Source organism: Anser brachyrhynchus (assembly GCF_964034855.1).
Source record: "Anser brachyrhynchus genome assembly, chromosome: 4".
In the NCBI taxonomy this organism is placed as follows: domain Eukaryota; kingdom Metazoa; phylum Chordata; class Aves; order Anseriformes; family Anatidae; genus Anser; species Anser brachyrhynchus.
In genome coordinates, this window is record NC_137698.1 from 76,675,030 (window position 1) to 76,696,113 (window position 21,084).

General features: G+C 49.4%; 1 protein-coding gene across 1 annotated transcript; it reads left to right on the forward strand.

The window, feature by feature from the left end:
* Positions 1-3,138: 3,138 nt before the first annotated feature.
* LOC308193787 (kyphoscoliosis peptidase-like) lies at positions 3,139-20,607 on the forward strand. Its single transcript, XM_080588821.1, has 7 exons — positions 3,139-3,181; positions 5,740-6,416; positions 8,456-8,573; positions 9,271-9,388; positions 9,832-10,023; positions 11,472-11,662; positions 16,106-20,607. Exons 2-7 carry the CDS (start codon positions 5,778-5,780, stop codon positions 17,428-17,430), a joined length of 2,583 nt encoding a protein of 860 aa, XP_080444947.1. The 5' UTR covers positions 3,139-3,181; positions 5,740-5,777; the 3' UTR covers positions 17,431-20,607.
* The last annotated feature ends 477 nt before the right edge of the window (positions 20,608-21,084 follow it).

The following is a 21,084-nucleotide window of genomic DNA, read 5'->3' on the forward strand; positions in this document are numbered from 1 at the left end:
CAGAATCCCAGTTTTCTCTTCCTTTTTTCACCCTGACGTCTTGCCTTCATGTAAATCTTAGTGTTAGAGAGATCTCCACGTCGGAAGACATGCTGAAGCATCACCTGTTTGTCGCTCTTGCTTATTTACATCTCGTGTTCTTAGAGGCCACCCCAGAACACAAAGCCTTCCCAGGCTGGGACTGCTGTAAACTTCCTAGACGTGAGCAGCATCACATAGACACTAACCCCAACACTTGATGTGCTGTACAAACAGAACCACAAGACGGTCCTGACCCACAAAGAGGGCAGATTTTGGTCTGTGGCTTTTAAATTAGGTGGATCAATGGGTAACCCATGTCCAGTGGCCATCCCCTGTAGACTGGAAAATTGCAAACTCCAAGAGAATCGTGTTTTTTGGCAGCAAGAACAACTCGGTGTTACCTTCGGAGTGGCTGGGGTGAATTCAGCCCCACCTGGATGATTTGGGGTGGGGTTCCCTCCTGACAGACACGTTGTCCTTCCAACACACCTCACTGCACAGGTCTCCAAAGCAGCCGTGGATTTCCCTGCCTGCCCCCTGCTTAGGGTCTGCCAGGAGAGGAAGGCTGCATGCCCAAAAAAACAGCCCGGACCTGCGTTAGGTGAAGGTGCTGGTCTGGAGGATTTTAAAATACTGCCTGTGCTTTATTTCCATGTATTCATTCCCTCTTTCCAGGGAAATAAACTGGAAAAGCGGCTCGCTGCCAATATCTGCAGAGTGAGCAATTCTCTCTCGTCTCTTAAATCCTGGATTCCTGCTGAGTGCTTTATAAAAAAATAAAACAAAAAAATAACCCAAAAACTAGCTCCCGGCTTTAGAGCCAAGAGACTCCCTGAGTCTGGAAGGCTTCACAAGCAAAATAAAAGATTACAATGAAAATTACTTTCTCAACCACGCTCTGCATGAGAAGGCTACAGAGCTGCTGCCACAATCCCTCGCCTCCATCGGGAGCCCACGGCCGGTCCCTCGAGCAGGCAAGGAGCTGGATTCATCCTGCACATCCCAGGGTGCTCAGGGAGAAGTGAACAGGATGAAACCCCGTTTATAGACAGATGTCTGTCTGAAATGTCTCCTCACATTATTACCAACGCCATGGCCCAGGGATGGGTATGGCCCAAGGGCTGCACCCAACCCAACGGGGCAGGTCTACCAGCCCTCTACCATGGCATGCAACCAAGGTGGGGACAGCACAACTGGATCCTCCTTGGTCCCATCCTAAACCACCCACCAGCAGCTACACCTTGCCATACAAATCTGCCCTTCCTGACATACCTGGATAACAAAGATCAAATCAGCAGCAGCCCTAGCTCAGCTGATGCAAATTTGCCTTCATCGCACATGCAAAATACCTCTCTGGAAGAGTATTTTTAGCTCCTTGTCTTGCTCGGATCAACTCTGTCCAAATCTTGATTCTCTTTGCATTTTTTCCACTGTCAGAAATAAGGAAGAAATGATGTGTTTTTGCTATCTTGCCCCCTCCTTTCTCACCTAGCAGGAGTCCCAAGACTTTCATTGGCCGCCCAGAAGCTTGGGCTCACGCCCTGACTCCAGGACTTCGTTAGCCAGAGGGTGTAATTACTGTTCACATGTGAACATTAAACCAACGGGGTGAAAGGGAAGAGCATGGTATGAGATTAATGAGGGGGCTGGTGCCAGACAGACATTTCTCATGACCCCTTGCCTTACAGATCCTTTTGCAACATTTTGGTGCTCTCTGGATTGGACAGAGAGGGTCACATTGCAAAACAGAGCCATCAGTGGCCACTGGGACATCTTTACGTTATGTCATTTAAGGCTCTTGCCCCCAAAACATACAACTGTCCTTTGCCAGCTTCCTGGTGCCAAGTCCTGCTTGCTGTGAAAATTTCATTTTGAAACCATTTTCCACAAATTAGGAAGGTCTCGGTGCTGGCACCCAAACGACACTTTGGGCTCTGCCACCTCCAGAACGGCACCAACCCCGTGCCAAGAGGGGAACAGGGGAGAACCTGCAGCATCAGCAGGCTGTGGGCTCCTTCCCCACTTAAAGACGGCTCAGATCTGGGGAGAGTTTACACAAAATATTTCTCTCCTCTTTTCCAAAGTAATCTTTTTTTCTCCTTTTTTTTTTTTTTTTTTTTTTAATTCTCTCCAATTTCAGCCAAAGACTGAGATTTCTTTTCCAAGAATGTGCTCCCATTCAGCTGGCAACTGTGTTTCCTCCCTTATTATTTCCTGTTTGATCAAGAAATTTTTCAATATTTGGAGACAGAGTTAAGATGAGTGAACAGAAACAAGGGATATGATGCCACTTAGTGGAACATAGCTAGATAATAACAAAGAACAATATTCTGACCTCCATGCTTCAAGTTTTTGGTCACCTCTATGAGATGTTATTTCTAATGTGCACTGGAGATTTCCCAGGAAACCAAGTTAAGGGAAAAAGCTGCAAAGCAGCCCATGCTGTGCAAAGCTGGAATAAAAAGTTCACAATCCATTCCTGCAGATGCAATCTTATGGCAAGGGGAATTTTGCACACGAGTGGGAAAATCAGGGGTGCAATAAGCTCAGAACAGACGCAGATGATTGCAAAGGCATTGCGAATTGCTCAGCGAGCATCTCACAAGGTAGTAAGACCTTGTGCTTTGCCAAGCACTGCTAACAAGCAGAGAACAACCCCAGCAGCCCTGGATAAATCTGCTCTTGGCTTTCCCCACCACCTCCCTCCCTCTTAGGGCAAAGGCAGGATGGTGAAATCCAAGAAGCAGGATGGTGAAATTACAGGAGAGCAGTGAAAGGTGCTCAGAGCAGGAGCAAGGCTGCACAAACACCCAAACCTTCGGGCAGCTGCCCTCCCCAGGCAGGGGGACTGACACCTTGGCCCTGCCAAAGCCTGGCTGCTGATAAGAGAAAACCTTTTCACTCTCCCCTATCTCCCTGCAAATACACCCCAGCCCATACATACACTGCAGGAGTGCCAGGCTCACAGAAGCTTTGCTCGGTGGCAGCGATGTTAACATGTTCGCCGGTCCTTTATAGTATTTTTAGCCCTCCTGATAACAGCAAGGTGCAAAAAAAAGAGCCAGCCCTGTGCTGGTACATGTATAAAAGGGATGGGGCCCACCAGGAGCTGCCTGCCTTCTGCCAGCAGCAGGGAGAAAACGGCGGCGGCGTGAGCAGGGTGAGTAGGAACAACCCCCTTTGGGTTTATTTCCCATCATTTTGCCACTTTTCTGCATTGATGTTCTTGGCGCCATCCATTTCCTCACCGTAGCAGGACCAAGTGCTGTGTCCCCACCTGGGGTGGCCAGGGTCCAACATGGCTCTGCTCCTGTTGAGGAGCATTTGACCTCTATGCTGTCACCGTTGCAGCTTACAAATGTGATTCCCGTCTTCCTGACATCAAAAACAGGGACAGGGCAGACTGAAATGCCAGTCTGGGAACACGATAATGGCTCGCTGATAGCCCAACCGTCCCCGGAGAGGCACGGGGCGCTTATCCCATTCAAACCCCACCAGCAGCCTGCCCTTCTCCAACTCTTCTCTCTCTGCAGCAGCCCCTCGGGGCTGAAACAGCCCCCCTTGGGGCTGAAATTCCCCCCTGGAGCTGTCATTTTGTGGGTTTACGTGGTGGCACCTCCGGGACATCAGCAGGTGCAAGGGGAGGTTGCACAGAGCACTCTGGGGTCAGTGCTCTCGGTGACCCATCCTCTGCAACCACGGGTGAAATCTGGGAGGAAAAATAAGAAAGACGCAGTCTTCCTTCTCCTCTTCTATGACTAAAAGCAATGATTTAGGGTTGTGGTTTAGCTAAGGGTTGTGTCTGAAGGATCGAGTTTAAGGCACGGGGAGAGAAAACTGTTTAGAGATGTTAAAGCGGAGCTCTTGCTTAAATTTCTTTTAAAGCCATAAATACATGAGTGACACGGAATGGAAACAAAATACTCAGTTTCAACCTAAGCAAAAGTGTTCGGATTAACAAAATAAGACCAAGCAAGTGGGGATGTCCACGTTTTCAGTCGTCTGTGTCATTCTCCTCCCAAAAACAATGTGGGAAGTTGTGAGAAAGCGGGGCTGTGGCAAAACCGGGCTTCAAAGCCCCCCAGTCCCGCTGGGACGGGACACACTTTGCAGGAGAAAACAGAGAAAGGTTGAGCTTCCCGGGACCTGCTGGGAAAGCTCTCGGTAACTCTTTTTTGAGTCCCCGAGCCCTGGTTCACATCAGGTAACGACCGTGAAGGGCCCAGAAGTGGCCTCTTGTTGCTCACTTAGAAAGTGGCAGGCAAAAACGCCTCTCTGCCTGTGACAGCGGGTGGCTGCGCCTGGGGACGGGAGAGCAGCCCAGCAGCGACCGCAGCTCCCACGCACGGGGACGGCTCCAACGCGTCAACAGCTGGGCACCAACAATTCGTCTCCTTGGGCTCAGATGTGGTCCGGGAGGAAACAGGGAACGTACGGCTTCAGCAGGCTGCGCAGAAACTCTGCGGCATCCCTGCAAAGAGGAGCATCCCACTGACAAACCTACCTAGGGGACGTTCTCCCAGCGGGGTGTCCTCTGGTTATCTGAGCACCCGGCACTGGGTTAACCCATGGGTGCCGTTTGCACGCTGTCGGTGCGTGCATTCACATGTTAATTTTGGCAAGCCTGGGTGTCACAGCCTCTGTCATCCCTTCTGGATGAGGCCGCCCTAGCTCTGCAAGGCTCGTCCCAAGCAGAGTGGGGACAATCGGGGCAGCACCAAGAGGGACGAGTGACATCCCTCTTTCCTGGAAGAGCGGGGCCAGCGCCCCGGCGCAGCTGTTGAAAGCCAGCCTGCCTGGGAGAGGCTGGCTGAACGCGGGGAGTGACATTTCTGGGCGACGCCGAGTGCCTCACAGCAGGCTCTGCTGTTTGCATGGCACAAACAGTCATTTCGTGATTAAAAACAACAACAGCAAATAGAAGCTAAACCAAGATAAAACCAGCGGGCGCTGTGCAGATGTCGAGGGCACGCGAGAGCTGGCTCTGCCTGCAGCTTTAACCCAACATCCCCATCAGTCCTGGATTGCACCTTTCCTTCCGCTTTTTCGCCTATTTTCCCCCACAGCCTTCTCACTAGACTCAGCTACATTTCAAATGCAAAGCAGGAAAACAAAAAATGACATTATATTTTTCTGCAGAACCTGAACAGAAGAAGTCTGAGCTTTACAAAAATATTTGGGGTGGAATGTGGGGGTCCTCCCAAAGGAAAGGTTTGCTGAAAAATGGACCCCTTTGGAGCACCTAAACACTAATTTTATTAACTCTTTTTTCTCCCTGATTCCTAGCTCTGGAGACGAGGAGCAATGTTATGCGACCAGTCCAAGTTTCATGCAGGGAAACGGAGGCGCACACCCAAACACCGACACTTCCAACACACACAAATGCCTCCTGGCCATTTATCTGCAAAAGGAATAACCCTGATTTATCCATTTCCTTCCAGTGCAGAGATGTAACTGTTGATGGTCAACCAGTGAATTTGCATCTATCTAAAAAAAAACAAACGTATTTGCACTTGGAAACAGATCAAGGGCTTCTCTGTGGCATTTCTATCCTACCTTTCTGCTGGAATTAGGGAAAAAACAGTACTTTTGGTTAAATTCTGCTGACCAAATCCTGACTTGCTCTATTTACGCATGCAGACAGGCAGGCTCTGAAGGAATTGTTTCAGACCATATTCTTATTTTGTAAAAAAAACTCATCTCCCTTTCCATCCCCAGACCTCGGTGGTTTTTCCACCCCGTTACCTACTGCAGGGATGAAGACCAGCCACGACAGAGGCAAGTCATCCAAATCCCACACCGCCAAAGCAAATGAGCCGGTTCTTTCCCCTCACTCCAGGAACGGCAGCCACCACGAAAAACAGCCCACCCAAGGCCCGGGGAGGTGGGCCCATCCCAGGAGCCACAAAGAAAACACGATGCCACCACCGGCAGGTGACACCGTGCCTGGTCAGAGGGGGGCTCAGACATCGGACGTCTGTAATGGCAACTTGTCCCTGGGACACGTTCCTGAAGAGATCAGCCCTGAGACCCCAGAGAAACTCCCCCGCCGAGACACCAAAAGGAACAGAAGCAAGGATGGGGTGCTAAAGAACATCGCAGCTACGCAAAAAGTAAGGGATGAGCCCAAGGATTCCCCCTCCAGGGACATTTTCCTGTTTTGGGCAAACAAAGTGAATGGCAGCGGCCAAGGGGCCGCCTTCCACAAGGCGCTGCAGAAGTCGTCCATGACCCCGGGAAGCTGCTCTCCAGCTCTCCTTCCCAAGGAAGGGCCTAGCAGCTCGGAAGAAGAGAAGCCAGCAGAAAATCCCCAAAGAAAAACCAGGAGAGATCTCTTCTCTGACTCAAAGGTTTTCAGTCACGTGGATGCCCACGTCCTCCATGTGAGCCAGCAGGTAGGTCCTGGTGTCCCTCAGCAGGTCCGTGTCCTCACCTTCAGCTTTTATCACAAGCTCTGGTTGGTGAGAGCAGTGGCAAGGTGGTGGCCAAACCTGGGCAGAAGGGCTGGCTTCATCATGGCACAGGCTTTGCAGGACCCCAGGCAGGATTGTATTTGGACAGAAGGATCCTGAAGACCTTTCTAGAAGGGTGCAAGGGGTCTGTTATGTGATGCTCCCCCTTTCCAGGGGTGTGGGAGCCCAGAAGGAGAGCACCAAATTATGTAATTCCTTCCTCTTACCCCACTTCTGTGTTGCTGTAATAATTTCTCCCCCAGGGCTGGTACAATTTGTCTAAGCAGCAAACTCACAGCTCACACATCAACTCATTAGTGAGAGCGAAGAGGCACAAGGAATAGCTGTGCTCTCCGTTAAAGCTGAAACCTGTAATTTCTACCTAGCCTGAGGCTAATATCCCTTGGGAAGGAGGATGCGGCAGTATTTCACAGTCTACCTGGTCTATTAAAAAAGAGAAGAGAGGGGGAGGGAGTTGGAGGGGGGGAGAAAGAAGGTAATAAACTACCAAAAATACTTCCAAGGCAATGGGGAGTCATGGGAACAGCTTGTTTCTTGTTTATTCAAGGTGCTAGCTGCACTAAAACCTGGTGCACTTGGTCTCTTCTCCTTGGATGGGAATTATGAGAGCCAAGAGCATGAGCAGAGCTCACTGGCTGCCCACCAGTGGGGTATCACATCTCTGGCCATCTAGAAGCAGCCTGAGGACTGTCTGCATGCACCCAAGTCACTGCCTGGGTGGTTTGGGGGAAAACAGACCCATCTGTCAACTCCAAATACCTCTGTGGAGCCAGCAGGTACCTGTGAGCCAAGAAGCTCTGCCCCAATTCTTCAGGGTCCTTGGGCTTATTCAGGGCCAGGATTACCTGGGAGTGTTGCAACTCTCAAACTAGGACCTAATTCTACCATCTCTAGCTGAAACAGAGAATAGATTTGGGATGAATTTTCACCAAGATGTGCCAACAGGGAAGCACGTAGCTAGATATCTAATGGCAGAACACTTCTTTGTTCCTTGGAAATAATTATCATTATTTTTTTGCCCAGCAGCTGCACACTCATAACAACCTCATGGTGGAAACGCAAAAGACCAGCAGCAGCACAGTCATTTTGAAACAGGTCCTCTCCCGGCTGCACCTTGATTTTTAAAGCCAGCATACCAAGGAAAATCTTTAGCAATTACAAATGCAACATTTCCCACACATAGAAAGAAAGAAACTTCCATCTATGTGAAAATATCTTACATGGCTGGGGCAGGAAAGTCACTGAGGAGTAAAATAGCAGGGGCAGGAGGTTGGAGAAATCAGCTGGACTAAATTTAACCCAGTGAAAGAAAAGCCTGCTGCTAAAAATGCTTGTGCTAGCACAAAGAAGGGAAGAGCACAGAAATGTCAATGAGTGAATGGGAGGAAAGGGGCAGAAAGGCTTTTAAGAAATTAAGAAACTTTAGTGGAAGGGGCAAAAAGCTTCTTTCCACCCACTTTGTTATAGGGATTTGGCTGAAGTTTCGCAGTCTCAGGAAGAGTATCTGAGCCACAAGGATGCTCTTCTGCTGTGTTAATACACTGAGAAATTAATCGGTGTGGGGCTGGAAACCTGCTGTCCCCAGAAATGTGGCAGAGACTCACCTCCAGGAGAAGACCCTCTGGGCCAGAGGACGCCTTGAACCAGACAGAGGACACTGGAGTGGTGGCGCTGTACCTTGCACCAAAGGAATGGGAAATGCCACCTTCATTTCCTCCAGCTTGCAACTCCCGTCCTTAGGCTTTTGTAAAACAATGCTAGGAAAATGCAGAAAATGCCCCGTTCTACTACAAACCATATTTTTGCATTTTAAATTCTGGGGTGGGAAACGCAGCTTTGGGTTTTTTGTGATGTACGTTTTCTTTCCAGCGAGCCCACCATGTCAGCAGTCATGTCACCCATGGTGACACTTGGTGGTGACACCAAGAGTGCCTGTAGCTCACCTGTCCTCTCCATTGCAGCTGAAACCTGGGCACAGCAGGATGTCCATCCAGGCCATCGTTCCCCTCATCACTGCCAAATCCCAGAGCAAGCTGGAGACGGTGCGAGCAATATGGTTCTGGCTCTGCCATAACATCGGTAAGTCTGGTCCCACTGTTTTGTGGTGGCGTGATGGAGCTGAGAGCCCTTTCCTTGGATGCCACCTCCTGGATTTAGGCTCGTCGTGTCCTGCAGAACAGACTCTACTGTGTTCCTATGGCAATCACAAATTGAAATAATCCCCTCCCAACTTTGGGAAAGAGCCTGGGGTGGGAGCTGGTCGCAAACTGGGACCCTCCATCCTAGAAATGACACCTGCTGGGTACCAGACCCCCAGAGACATGGGCTGAGCCCACCCACCTCTGGTGCTCTCAGTTCAATGCACCGGAGGGCATCTCCCTGATAATGCGTGCGTGGTGCAAGTCCGAGGAAGCTGAGCTATGCCTGGCAGCAGTCATCTGGGGACACAGGAATCTCAGCACAATGCAGCCGCTTCGTGCTACTTTACCCTACTACATCCATGTGTGCGAGACAATGTGATTGTCACTGTACCTCACTTGAATGGCGCAACCGCTGTTTACATGCGCTGAGAATCCAATTCCCCCAAGGCTTTAGCAATTCTTTGCTCATATGGGGAATTGTCAAGCTCTTGAATAACTACGGAGAGAAGAGCTGTCATGGCTTCCAGGGTGGGTAGGCAGAGAAACAGGGTTGGGCAGGAAAAGGAATGGGATCGGTTTGGAAATAATAAGCCCATACTTTGGCCTGAAATTGGGTGGTATTCTCCCTTTCCTAGAATATGATGTGGATGGCTTCCTGGGGCTGTCTCAGAAGATCCACGTGCCAGAGCAGGTTCTGCAAACGGGGAAAGCTGTGTGTTCTGGTTATGCCCATTTGTGCCAGGAAATGTGCAGGTAAAAACTCACTTTGGGCTTTCTCCTCCTGCCCCCTCAAAGGTCTGAGTGGGAGACCTACAGCTGGCACGGGGATTGCATGCAACTGGCATCACTTACCCACCGCGTCCCTCCCTCCTTTTCTGCTTGGATGGAGGAGTAGGGATGGGTTTGATGGAGAAACCAGGATCCAAGATACGAGCACTGATGGTTGGGAGTAGCCTGGGTGAGCAGGAGGCTGGCTGAAAGCTGGATTTGGCCAACAGCTGGCACAAATGTGGGACCTTGGATGTGAGGAGGTCAAATTGGAGCCAGGAGTTGGACTCAATGACCCTTATGAGTCCCTTCCAAGTTGGGATATTCTGTGATTCTACGACTCTATGAAATTTACCATGCAGGTTGGATTGGTTTGCAAGAAGCAGGCAGAAAGCAGTGGTTGTTGTGTGGTTGTCTCCCCTGGGCAGGGAGGCTGGTTTGAGCTGCATGGAGGTCCCGGGGTTCGGTCGGGGCCTGGGTGCCCACGGAGGCCGGTGGTGCCAGCAGCAGAAGACCGGCCACATGTGGAACGCGGTGGAGCTGGAAGGGCAGTGGTGCCTCCTGGATGCCTGCTGGGGTGCGGGGACCGTGGATCCAGAGAGCAGGTTGTTCGTGCCCAGGTGAGACACACCACCCCGCACCATCGCTGGAAACACACTCCTCAGCACAAACCAGCAAGGTTCAACCTGGCCTTGGAGATGGTCATCCCAAACCTTCCAGTAGACCCCTTAAAGACCAGATTTGCCAGGCCTTGAGCCCTCATTTCAAATGCACCCCCAGATGCTAATCGCAGGTGGTGCAGAGAACCAATTTGCTCACCCCTAGCTACAGTAGGTTCTCAGGGATCTCATGCAGAAAGAGACCCTCTATAGACAAACACCTACATTCAAGTTCCTTACTCCCTGATCCAGGGTGGCAACTTTTCAGGTGACAGCTTCCCCCCCCTTGTCCCTCTCCCAGATTTATTTTAAGCCGTGGTGACAAAACAAACCCTTGTTTTCACAGCAACTTCACTCTTATGTGGCTCCACACATAATTACTTCAGATTTCTCAGCCCGTGTTAAGCAAATAATGACTCTCATGGAAGTTATTTGTACAATTTAATAATTTCCATTAACTATATTATGGGATTGACATTTTTAATTTCTTTTTCTCTCTCTCTAATAATGTGTAATGAAATAATTGTGGAATTTCTAATAGGTAATTATCTTGCTGCAAACAGTTTATAACACCAGTGAGCACGGGCTGTTTTTAGCTGAGCACGGGGAAAAAAAAGAGCAGAAGAACCATCACCTATGGCAACAAGCAGAGATAACAGCTTCTTGTTGGTCTTTGTGGAGTCCCCTGGGGCATCTGCTCCGGGCTGGGCAGGCTGAGGGAGCTTTACCCTGCACGGTGCTGTCAATGTCCTCAAAACCTTCGGGCTGACAGATGTAACAGGGCTTCCCAGGATGACACCAGTGCAAGGCTGCAGGTTGACCCCTCAGCAAAGGCAATATTCGGAAAGTCAGGCTGGGCACGTTCAAACTGGAACCAAGAAGTGTTTTTCTAAAAAATCATGAGTAAATTCTTGGAAGAGGTCACAGGACTTGGGGTGTGGAGAGCCGTCTATAAAGTAGTTTTCCAGGAAAAATGGGTGCATCTAGGCTGGAAAGAAGTGCTGGAGGATCCCTCTCAGCATTGGCAAGCCGGACAAGGTGCTGGACCATTTTTGTGGGCAGTCAAACCTTGCATTTGACCCGCCCACCTGCAGAGAGAGGGATCCTCTCCCCACCCCTAAGATCCATGAAAGAAAAGAAAAGGGAAGGAAAACAAGAGCAGGGCAGAAGGGCTCTGCTCAGGCCCCCAGCAAGGCCTGCAGCTCTCAGAAGAAGCAAAACCAACACGGTCAGAGGTTTGGTAGCAAATTCCTGGAGTGGGATGTGAGCACAGGAGTGAAATGCTCAGTGAGAGCTTCGTCCTCCCTTACTGAAGCTGGTGCAGCTCTGATAGGGCGGGGGAAACTCCCTTCCCATATGCTAAAGGTTTTCTTGTACCCTCCACGGTGTCCTCTCCTCTTGCTTTGCAGGCATGACGATTTCTTCTTCCTTACTGACCCTGAGCACTTCATTGAGACCCACTGGCCGGAGGATCCCAAATGGCAGCTTCTGCAGCCCCCTGTCTCGCGGGGAGACTTTGAGCAGAGGGTATTTAAAACCTCAGAGTTTTTCAGACTTCAGCTCTCCCTCCTTTCTCCAAACACTTCCCTCCTCAGAACAGGTAAATACAAAGCAAGGGCTAAATCCAAGTGATGTCCAAGCTCGCTTGCTTTTAAGAAATAAGTCTGAATCGAGGATAATATTTCTCATTCAAAAGTGGCCCATCTGTCTATTTTTAAGCACATGTTTAACATCCAGTAGAGCGGAGGCACATATTTAAGCAATTTCTGGAATCACAGCCATTGTGTGATACTGTGATTAGTCAACTGGGAATTAGGATTCATAAATTATAGTTAATTGAGCCAAATCACTTAAGCCCTTTTGTGCCTGGTTTTTCCCATCTAAATTCACCAACAGTAGCAAAACAGTTTCAAGATACCTGAGACACAATCCTCATTGTGTTCACAGGCTGGGGAAGGAGACTCCCAGACAAAACATGGCCTGAAATGGTCACGTCTCAGGTTCTGAAAATGAAGGGGGGTGGAGTTGTTTTTCCTTGACTGTAGTTTTCTGACACTTTTTCAGGCCAGATATAAAATGATTTTTTTTACTATTATTATTATTTTTTAACTTGGACTCCCTTTACACATCTGTTCCTTTGCATGGTTCTAAGTGTGTACAGATTTCTCCTGCAGTTTATTTTATCAGGAGAGCAAGATAGAAGATAAAGCAACATCATATTGAGGGCACTTGTCAGACTTACAGAAAATGAATGCACAAGGCCCACCAGAAAGCTTTCAGCTGAGAGATTTTATTACTTACACAGAAAAGAAAATCCTCCAGTATTTCCGGGATGCTAGGGTATTGCCAAGATGAGCTGTCGTTCACCTTTTGAGCAGCAAGCAGCCTGGGCAAATCGAATGAAATTGGGAACAGCTGAAAGGTCGGTGCTGCCTTTTATGCAAGGGCCTCGTGGTGCTCCTCCACTGCAGGACCTTGGAGCACGCCGAGGAGGGGATTTTATCCATAGCACAGGCCATACAGCACCTATATAGCAAATACAAGGGTGGAGACTGAGAAAGTCCTTTCAGGCCCCAGCCACCAGGGAGGCCCCAAGGCACACAACCAAATAACACACAGTTTGCAGCCTCAAAGGAAAAGCGGGAGATCAATAGCACCACCAGTCCCTTTATCTGCATGCCAAAGTGATAAATTGCAAAACATGGACTCCCACCAAACATCATTAGCTGTGGTACAAAAGCCCAAAGGGAAGAATGAGGAAAAAATAAGTATTTCGTTATTCTCTTTCCTCCCTTTCCCCAGTTTTTGATAGCCAAAAGACAAAGAAATGGAGCCCAACAGCAGCTCGGGGCTTTGGGTCCCTGCGGGCCACTGGCTGCCGTGAGCCTAAACGTACCTGGGGAGAGAAGTTAGGGGAGCAAAATTCCTGGCACATCCCAGCCACGTCACTGCTCTGCACCCCTTGGCTGGAGGAACTCCTCTCCCTCAGCCACAAAACTCGCTGGGTGACCTGGGCTACAGGCACAGTTTTCTTTTGTTTCCTCCAAAACTGAGATGAAAGAAGATTTTCCCATTAGGACAAAAAAAAAATTGCCAACTTTTTTTTTTCCCCCCAGTGAATTTCTCATCTTGCGGAGGGAAAGAACTGTATTCTTGGGCTTAGCTTGAACAGTTTAACTACTGCCATTAGCCTCAACAGCCAACACCATATAGAGAGAGGAGTGTGCTTAAAACACCAAATTGCAAACCCAGATTGTGAACCAAACCAGATGTCTGCTTTCATTGACGCAAAATTATGATTGTATTGATCTAGGTCAGCGGGAGGAAGCCAGCATCTTAAACATCTCAGACAATCTTAGGGCAAAAATGCTCAAGATCCTTGGTGCAAAATCTATTTTTCCTTTTTGGCTACTGTGGATCAATTCCTGCTCTCTTGCATCTGAGCAGCTCCCATCTGCTTAAAATGCTTACAAGCTTTCAGCCAAGATTCCTCCCACAAATCACTACCTGATGAGAGCTGAAGGTGGGACACCTTGCAATGGGACCTGATTTTCAGGAAATACCTGGCATCCGTCTTCTGAAAACTCATATTTAATTGGTAAGGTGTCCTGGGCCATCAGGGTTAGTGCCCGCAGTGGTGGAGGGCATTCAGTCCTATGGAATTAGGACTTTGTAAGACTTTTGTGTATGGAAAGGCAGTCATTGGTGGCATGCTGTAGATACAATAGCTAGGGTGGGAGACGAGAAGACTTTTAGACAAGGCTTTGAGAAATTAGAAACATGCCTGTACTTTAATGGTGGGTTTTTTTTCCCCCCAAACAATTAATGCAACATACATTGACCTCCTGCAGCATTGAGTGCGCTGACGTGGGAACCTATCCCCAGCTTCACCTGGCCTTGCTGAAAACCAGGAATCTCATGGCTTGAATTAACTCAATAAAACAAGCAAATGTTTGTTTTAAATGTAGCCATTAATTATCTCCTTGGGTCCTCTTCCCAAAGCAAAATGCATTGCTGGCTTCCCTATCTCATCATCGCTGGCTCCACTGCATACAATGTTCTGTTCTTTTCTTTCTTCCTAAAGATCCTAATACGATGCAGCCGGCCAGGCCAGCAGCTTCGGAAACTAGCATAGAGAGAATTTAATAACAAGCAAACCTGCAGTTAATAAAGTCTGTCATCAGTAATGTCTCCACTGAACACTTGCCAGGAGAGAATTGTTTGCACTTACTGTGTGAGCCAAGTCACAGCTTTAACAGGCAAGGCACAAATAAAACCCAGCCTTCCCATTCTTTTCACATCTCTGTTTCGACCTACCAAAAAAGAACTCTGGGGCAAACAATGAAAAAATCCAGATTCAAACAGGGAACGAGAAAAAAAAAAAGTCCCCCCCCCCCCATTATTCATTAGATTATGAAACATGTTTCGTAATCTAATAATTAGCAAGAGACAATTTTTTTTCAGCATGAATCTGGAGGCTTTTGTCATTTTGTGTTAGCACCCCAAACAAATGAACATTGTGCACAGCGAGGGTGCCGATACCAGCCGTGGGCTCCCGCGGTGCCAGCACTTGGTACGGCTCGCCTCTCTCCAGCAAAAATGTTGTGGTGAGGACGGGACGACGCAGAGCAGCCACGCTCTGGACAGGAGATGAGTCCCCCTCGGGCACTCGGGGTCCCTGCGTAATGAAGAGCAGGCTTGATTTGCACAGACCTTGATGATGGTGGGTTTGAGCATGCATCTCAGTACGTCTGCGTGCCAGTGGCAGGGGCTGGGAAGCGCGCTGAGATCCTCCAAGGGCAAAAGGACTCAAAGTCTTGTTCTCCATGGCCATTTTTCTCATGATTTAATCTACACCTAGAGAAAAAGGGTACAAAATACTTTTAAACTTGGGTTTTATAGCCAGGCTGCCGCAGGACCTGTGGCTGCACATGGGCTGAGGTAGCTCACCACGTGCTGAAAGCAGCCTGGTGGTTAGATGGTCCTGTCTTCTTCAAGACCAAGGCTTGCAAAACCTTGCCCTGTCCCCACTGCAGAATCAACCAACCACCCCTTCTGCCCAGGAGCATACGGAGAGCCCTGGGGAGGGTTTGTTGCACCAAAAAGTGCTCTCCCTGACTGGGGTAGGGGTTTACGAGCAGCAAGACGTGGCACGCAGGGAGTGGTGACACCATGACTGCAGTGACTCTGCTCCTCCATGGTGACCTCCCATGGCCGTGCTTCATTTCTGGGTACGAAGGTGGCTCAGAGCCATCTCCTGTGCCCTGCCTGGAGCAGCAAGTTGGCTGCTAGGGAGGTATTGAGTGCTGCATGGTGGCCCTGAGCAGAAACCTGCTTGTGTTCTCCCCAGAAAGCAAAAATCCCAGGGAAAGAGCCCCTGAGCTTATCCACCAACTCTGGTACCACCACCAGGTACCAGTGCCAAAGTATCTTTTCTCTGCACTTTCTCCTCTCCCCTCCTGCCCCGTTAGGGCACGCTCCAAACCAGAAGCTCGTGGATATTTGTGATTTATTGTGAGGCCAAATTTTAGAAAAATATTATAATAATAATTATGGAAAAAATTAAACTCATTCCTAAAATGTGGCAGCGTTGTGGGATCTCCTACCAGCCAGGCTGGAAAATTTTGATCCTCCCAGCTGCTTTGCTGGTTTGACACCACAGTACAAGACCTGCAGCTTAGAGGAATGACTGCAGCTCAAGAAGCCATGGAATAATTACCTCTGTATGGGACTTTAACTTAGTTTTGGGTGTCTCAGGATCCAAAGAACAATTATTTGTACCTATCCTTTTCCTTTCTAGATCTACTGGCATCAACATTTTGTTCAGTGATGGGAAAAAAAAAAAGGTAGAAGGTGAGGAAGGATCTCACTGAGGTCCTTCCACAGGTAGGGAGGGAAAATGAAAGGGAAAATCAGGTCTCCATCACCTGCACAGTTGAGGTCTACGCTGGGTCCACACTGCAGAAGATGTTGTGCTGAGAAATGAATGTGTTGCGCTGTTGATGAAAGGATAGTAAAAGGCGTTTTGTTCACCTTCCTACAGCCCATGGGGAGGCAGCAGTGACGCTGGGGAGCACCCACCCAACAGAGTTCACCTATCAGCTCTCCAAAGTGCAGGGCACCGCGACCGGAGAGGCCGTGGGAGCAGCGCACGGGATGATGACGGTGTCTGAGAACAGCGTGACCATCAAGGTGACTCCCCCGACCAAGGGCTTGTTCGACCTCATGATCTTTGCACGCCACGCCGACTCTCAGGGCCCTTACAACTGGGTGTGCTCCTATCAGATTCAGTGCCTGGAGCCGCGCAACGGGGAGACACTGCCTGAAAACCCTTTTCATTTCTGGGGCCTCCACCAAAAGGTGAGAGACTTTGGCATTGAGGACAGCAGCTACAAAGGGGAGTTGCTCGTTGCTCCCCGGGGAACTTTGCTTTTGACCCTCCAGACGTCCCGAGCCTTGCTTGCCACGTATGAGCTGGTTAATAAAGATTTAGATGCTGCCCTGAGCAAGAAATGCCTGGCCGCTCAAGCTGAGGAGGAGAAACTCAGTTGCCACGTGCTCTGTCCTTTCCAGGGCTACTACCGACTCTCCGTGTTCGTGAAAGATGTGGGAGGCACCACCACCTTCAGGAACGCGGCCAATTTCCTCCTTCACTGCCCGGGGCCCGTCAACCAGAACGAGCTCTTCCCCTCGGGGCTGAGCCTGCACTGCGGGAGCGGGCTCAGCTCCAGCAGCCACGGCCTCTCCAACCCCAGCCACTCGGCCCCCATCATCACCACCAAGCTGGGGAAGTGCAACATCACCTTCCATGCGCGCGCCGACGTCGAGGTGACGGCCAGCTTGAGCAAGGACAAAGTCACCGCCAGCAGCGAGTACCCCCTGGAGAGGTACGTGCTGGTCACCCACCTCAAGTCCAAAATCAGCGTGTGCGTCGTGCTCCCCGAGCCGGGCGTGTACAAAGTGGGGCTTTTTGGGAGAAACAAGGACAACGAGGAGTTCGCCCATATTTGCGACTACATCATACGCTGCTTCTCCGAGCCCAGCTGGCCTCCTTTCCCCAAGGTCTACAGCCTGTGGAGGAGAGGGTGCGTGCTGCTGGAGCCACGCGCGGGCGTGCTGCAGGAGCAGAGCTGGGTCCGGTTCAGGGTGAAGGTGCCAAAAGCCTACAAAGCTGTTGTCCTCGGGCAAGAGATGACGATGTTGCAGCTCGCCCCCAGCGCCGTCTGGGAAGGGGACGTGTTCAGCGGGGCCGCGGGGACAAAGATCAGGCTGGCGGCCAGCTTCAGCCAGCACTGCTCCTCCCTGGAGGTCCTCCTGGGGTTTGAGGTGGGAGGTGGCCCACCTGCCTCCCTGGGGTGTTCGGGGTAACGCGCCGGGAAGCGCTGGGCGCTCCGGGAAGGGTTTGAAAAGCCAGGGAAGGAAGCAAAAGCTCTTAAAACCGAAGGATGTTGAGGAGACGTGGACGAAACTCCCAGAACTTTATGGCACATCAGGGGGAGTCTGGGTGTTACACGCAGAGCTTTTCTTCCCGCAGGATATCCAGATACTTGCTGGGGCCTCCTATCCCACTCGGAGATCTCGCCGCCGCTTAAATCAGTACCAACATATGGAAGGCTCCTAATATTTTGCTTCTGTCAGAGGAAACCATTGTTCAGCTTCTCTACAGGAAGGATGTCTCACTGCTTATTACCAGCTTGAATAATTGTTTGGAATGTTTCATTTGACATTTATTCAAGAACTTGGAAACCCACATAGTTTCTTTCTCTTGAGAGGATAACAACAACAGCAACAAAAAAGAGCCCAAGCTGGAGCCAAAAGCATCAGATGGTAGCAAGATTTTAAAAATGTAAATATATAGTAAAGCAAGCAAGACCTCCTCGCAGAGGAAACCTGTGCTTGGGCAGAGGAGAGGGGAAAGGAAGGAAAGAGATGCTGCATTTTATCAGCCATGTCTTTAAAACATCTTCCAGGTCTTCTTTATCAAGGATGACAAGTAGATACACACTTAAGAGCTCTGAGGGCTTGAAATTAAGAGAGGGAACAGGCAAGGAAGTGGCTCTGTAGCCAAAGCTTCTAACCGCAGAGTGGAAAGCGCAGACAACTGCTCTTAAACTTTGGCAGATGCTGCAAGGCACCATAAACAGGAGACGGCAACACTGGGCAGGGCCCTCGCAGCATCCAGGAGAACAGATGACACTTCTTGTTTGAAGAAAACACGCTGTAAGAATCTGAAGTAAAAGGCAAGAACAGCAATTGCATCATCTGGTGCATGAAGTGGTGCCACTGTTGGGATAAATTTAGAGACCATGGGCTGGAAGATACACAGTGGAAACGCTTGAAATGGGGATTCTGGTTGCACTGAAGAAGAGCTGTGGTTTATTTTAGTGCAGTGGACAGATGCTTAAAATGGGGATTCTGGTTGCAATACAGAGGAGCTGTGGGTTATTTTTGGATGCTGCACAAGAGGTAGCAGAGGGGACTGTTTGCTTTCTTCAGGTTTGGCAATTTAAATTTCACCTGTAGCAAAAATTCTAACAGATTTGAAACTTTTCGGGGCGGGGAAATCAGGCAATACAGCTATCGTGTCAGGGTCTGCCTCTAACAGAAAACTTGCTGGACCCACGCTGATGTGCTGGAAGAGTCCCCTGAAGAACAAAGCACAAGGACTGCTCTGAATGAAGGGAATCGCCTGCAGCAGACACAGGCTAAACTCTTCCTGTGAAGTAAAAAAAAAAAAAAAAAAAATTAAGAAGTACAGATCCCTGGATTCTCCTGTTCTGCCCCATATTTTGGTAGTCCACATTTGGCCATCCACTCGGATGGATAAGGGAAGGAGATGTGCAATGTGCCTCAGCTTCCCCCTGTGTCCTTCAGAATAAACACAACAAAAAATCCCGTTCCCCGTGAGGTTGAGCAGACAACCCAGAGCCCAGCCCCAAGGGTCAGAGCCCCAAAAGCCACTGGCACTCGGAGTTGTCCTCCAGACTTGCCACACCAGCTGCGTACCTTTGCAAGCGCATTTCATGAGCAGTAGTCTCCTGACCACGTCGTGATCCCTGAGCAATGGGGATGCTGCTGGGCAACTCCCCAGAGCTCCTCCAAGCTGCATTGCCCACGGATAGCATTGGCCATGAAATTTGAATCTCCAGAGCTCAATCCCTAAGTCTGTTTTTTGTTTGGTTGGTTGGTTTGGTTTGTTTGTTTGTTTGTTTTTTTAACTTTGTGGCAGAATTTTGGCTTGGCAAACAAAAATGACTGACAAGAGACACGACTCTCAGTTCCCATTGACATCTTCTTTTCCATGTCTTTTTCCTTTTCAGTCGGCTTTGCTGCTAACTTTCCTCAGCTGTGCCCCTCTAACCCTGTTGAGCCACTCTATATATCTGTTTGTGCGCAAACATTGCGAGCTGAACCTGTCCCATCTTTGCCCGATTTAAGCAGGCAGGTCATGACCATGAGCCCCCAGGGAAAATCCAGCTTCCAGCCCAGTGATTAACTCCTCTTTATCCATCATAATGAGGTCCAGATTAGAGTTACCTTGATTTGGGGTCCAAACAATTTATGTCAGCATATAATTACCTGGAGGTGCTGAGAACTTTAATGATACTCCCACAGGGAATTTTTCACTTCAAAGATCTGAAGTCAATCTACAAATATTTCCTCTCTATGCATGCTTGGGTATAGCATGCAACCTATTTTAAATGTCATTCTTATTCAGATTTACATACCTCAAAGCCTGCACCCCCAGCTCTAAGTGCCTTCACAATAAACACGAGCACCACCTCTCCAAAAATAACAGCCCTGGAGCAAGCATCACTCATGAAAACACAACGATAAGCGAAAGAACAAACCCGTATGTCTCTCCTCCTCTCACTCCCTCTGCCCATCAGGATTAAATTAGGTAAAGATAGATTACAACACATACCTGGAGCTACAAAACACACCTAGTTCTGAGCTAACTTGGTTCAAAAAGTCACCAGGAGGCCTCCAGGCATGCACGGAGCTGTGGACAGCCAAAACCAGGAGGCTGCACCCAGCTCTACGAGCCTTCTTGGCTAAGAGGCTTCTTTACAACCAAAGTCAGGGCAGGTAAGAGCAAGAAGAGCTGAACCCGGACCCCCCCCAGACTAAAACCACTGGTCTTCCTGAGCAAGGTAAGGCAGCAGTCAGCAACCAGAGCAGCATTTTCTGGGCAACCTGCTCACGGTGTCCCTGTGTGATCGGGGGATGGAGCCGATCACCTACAGAGATCTTTCTGCCCTCAGCCATGCTGGGATCCCGTGAGCCTGGAGTGAGCTTTTGTCTTCCTCTATGGAGCTGGATGTGATGTCAACCAAACACGGTGTCCAAACTCTTTGGCTTTACACATTTCCCTGTGCTATATCCATGTTTAGATTGTCATTAGGGTGAATTATGTTAATACTCATTCAGTTTATCCAATGAGTCTGTATCATTGAAGTGTCTATACAGGCTGTGTTTTCTTTGGCTCCTTGTTGTGCTTCTTTGCTTTGGTGTTATTAAAACCTGAGATGACCATCCTTTCCAACCTGTGTTTGGCCTTCAGTGAGTTTGTTCGGTGGGGAGTGAGGGTGTAGGATTTTCCAGAAGTGAATGGGGATGTGTACTTAGCTGCCAGACTGCAGCAAATGAACATCAGGACACCAGGGTAGGAGCTAAAGCCTTCCTATGTGCGTGCTGTAGTTGAGATGAGTTGTATCCTCAGAGTACAGCTCTGTCCATTAGCATCCACGAGCTTCCCACACCACCAAATCATGCTGAGACTGTGGTACAACAAGTCAGCATGACAATATAACGAAGCTTCTTCCACCCTTGGAGCAGGTCATGGCTGTACACGTACACCACGTGTGCCCTGCATGTTCATGCACATCGTGAACCAGCCTGGCTCATCTCCAGCGTGGATGGCCTTTCGTCCTGTGCTGCTCTTACAAATTCTGTATTGAGGGTAGGATCATCTGTGGGGATTTCAGGATATGTGTACTGGGGTAGGATTCACTGACTTTG

Coding starts and splice junctions, on each gene's coding strand:
- LOC308193787 (XM_080588821.1), top strand. CDS start 5,778: ATGAAGACCAGCCACGACAGAGGCAAGTCATCCAAATCCCACACCGCC. Junction 8,574..9,270: donor CTGGCTCTGCCATAACATCG/GTAAGTCTGGTC, acceptor TCCCTTTCCTAG/AATATGATGTGGATGGCTTC. Junction 9,389..9,831: donor TTGTGCCAGGAAATGTGCAG/GTAAAAACTCAC, acceptor TCCCCTGGGCAG/GGAGGCTGGTTTGAGCTGCA.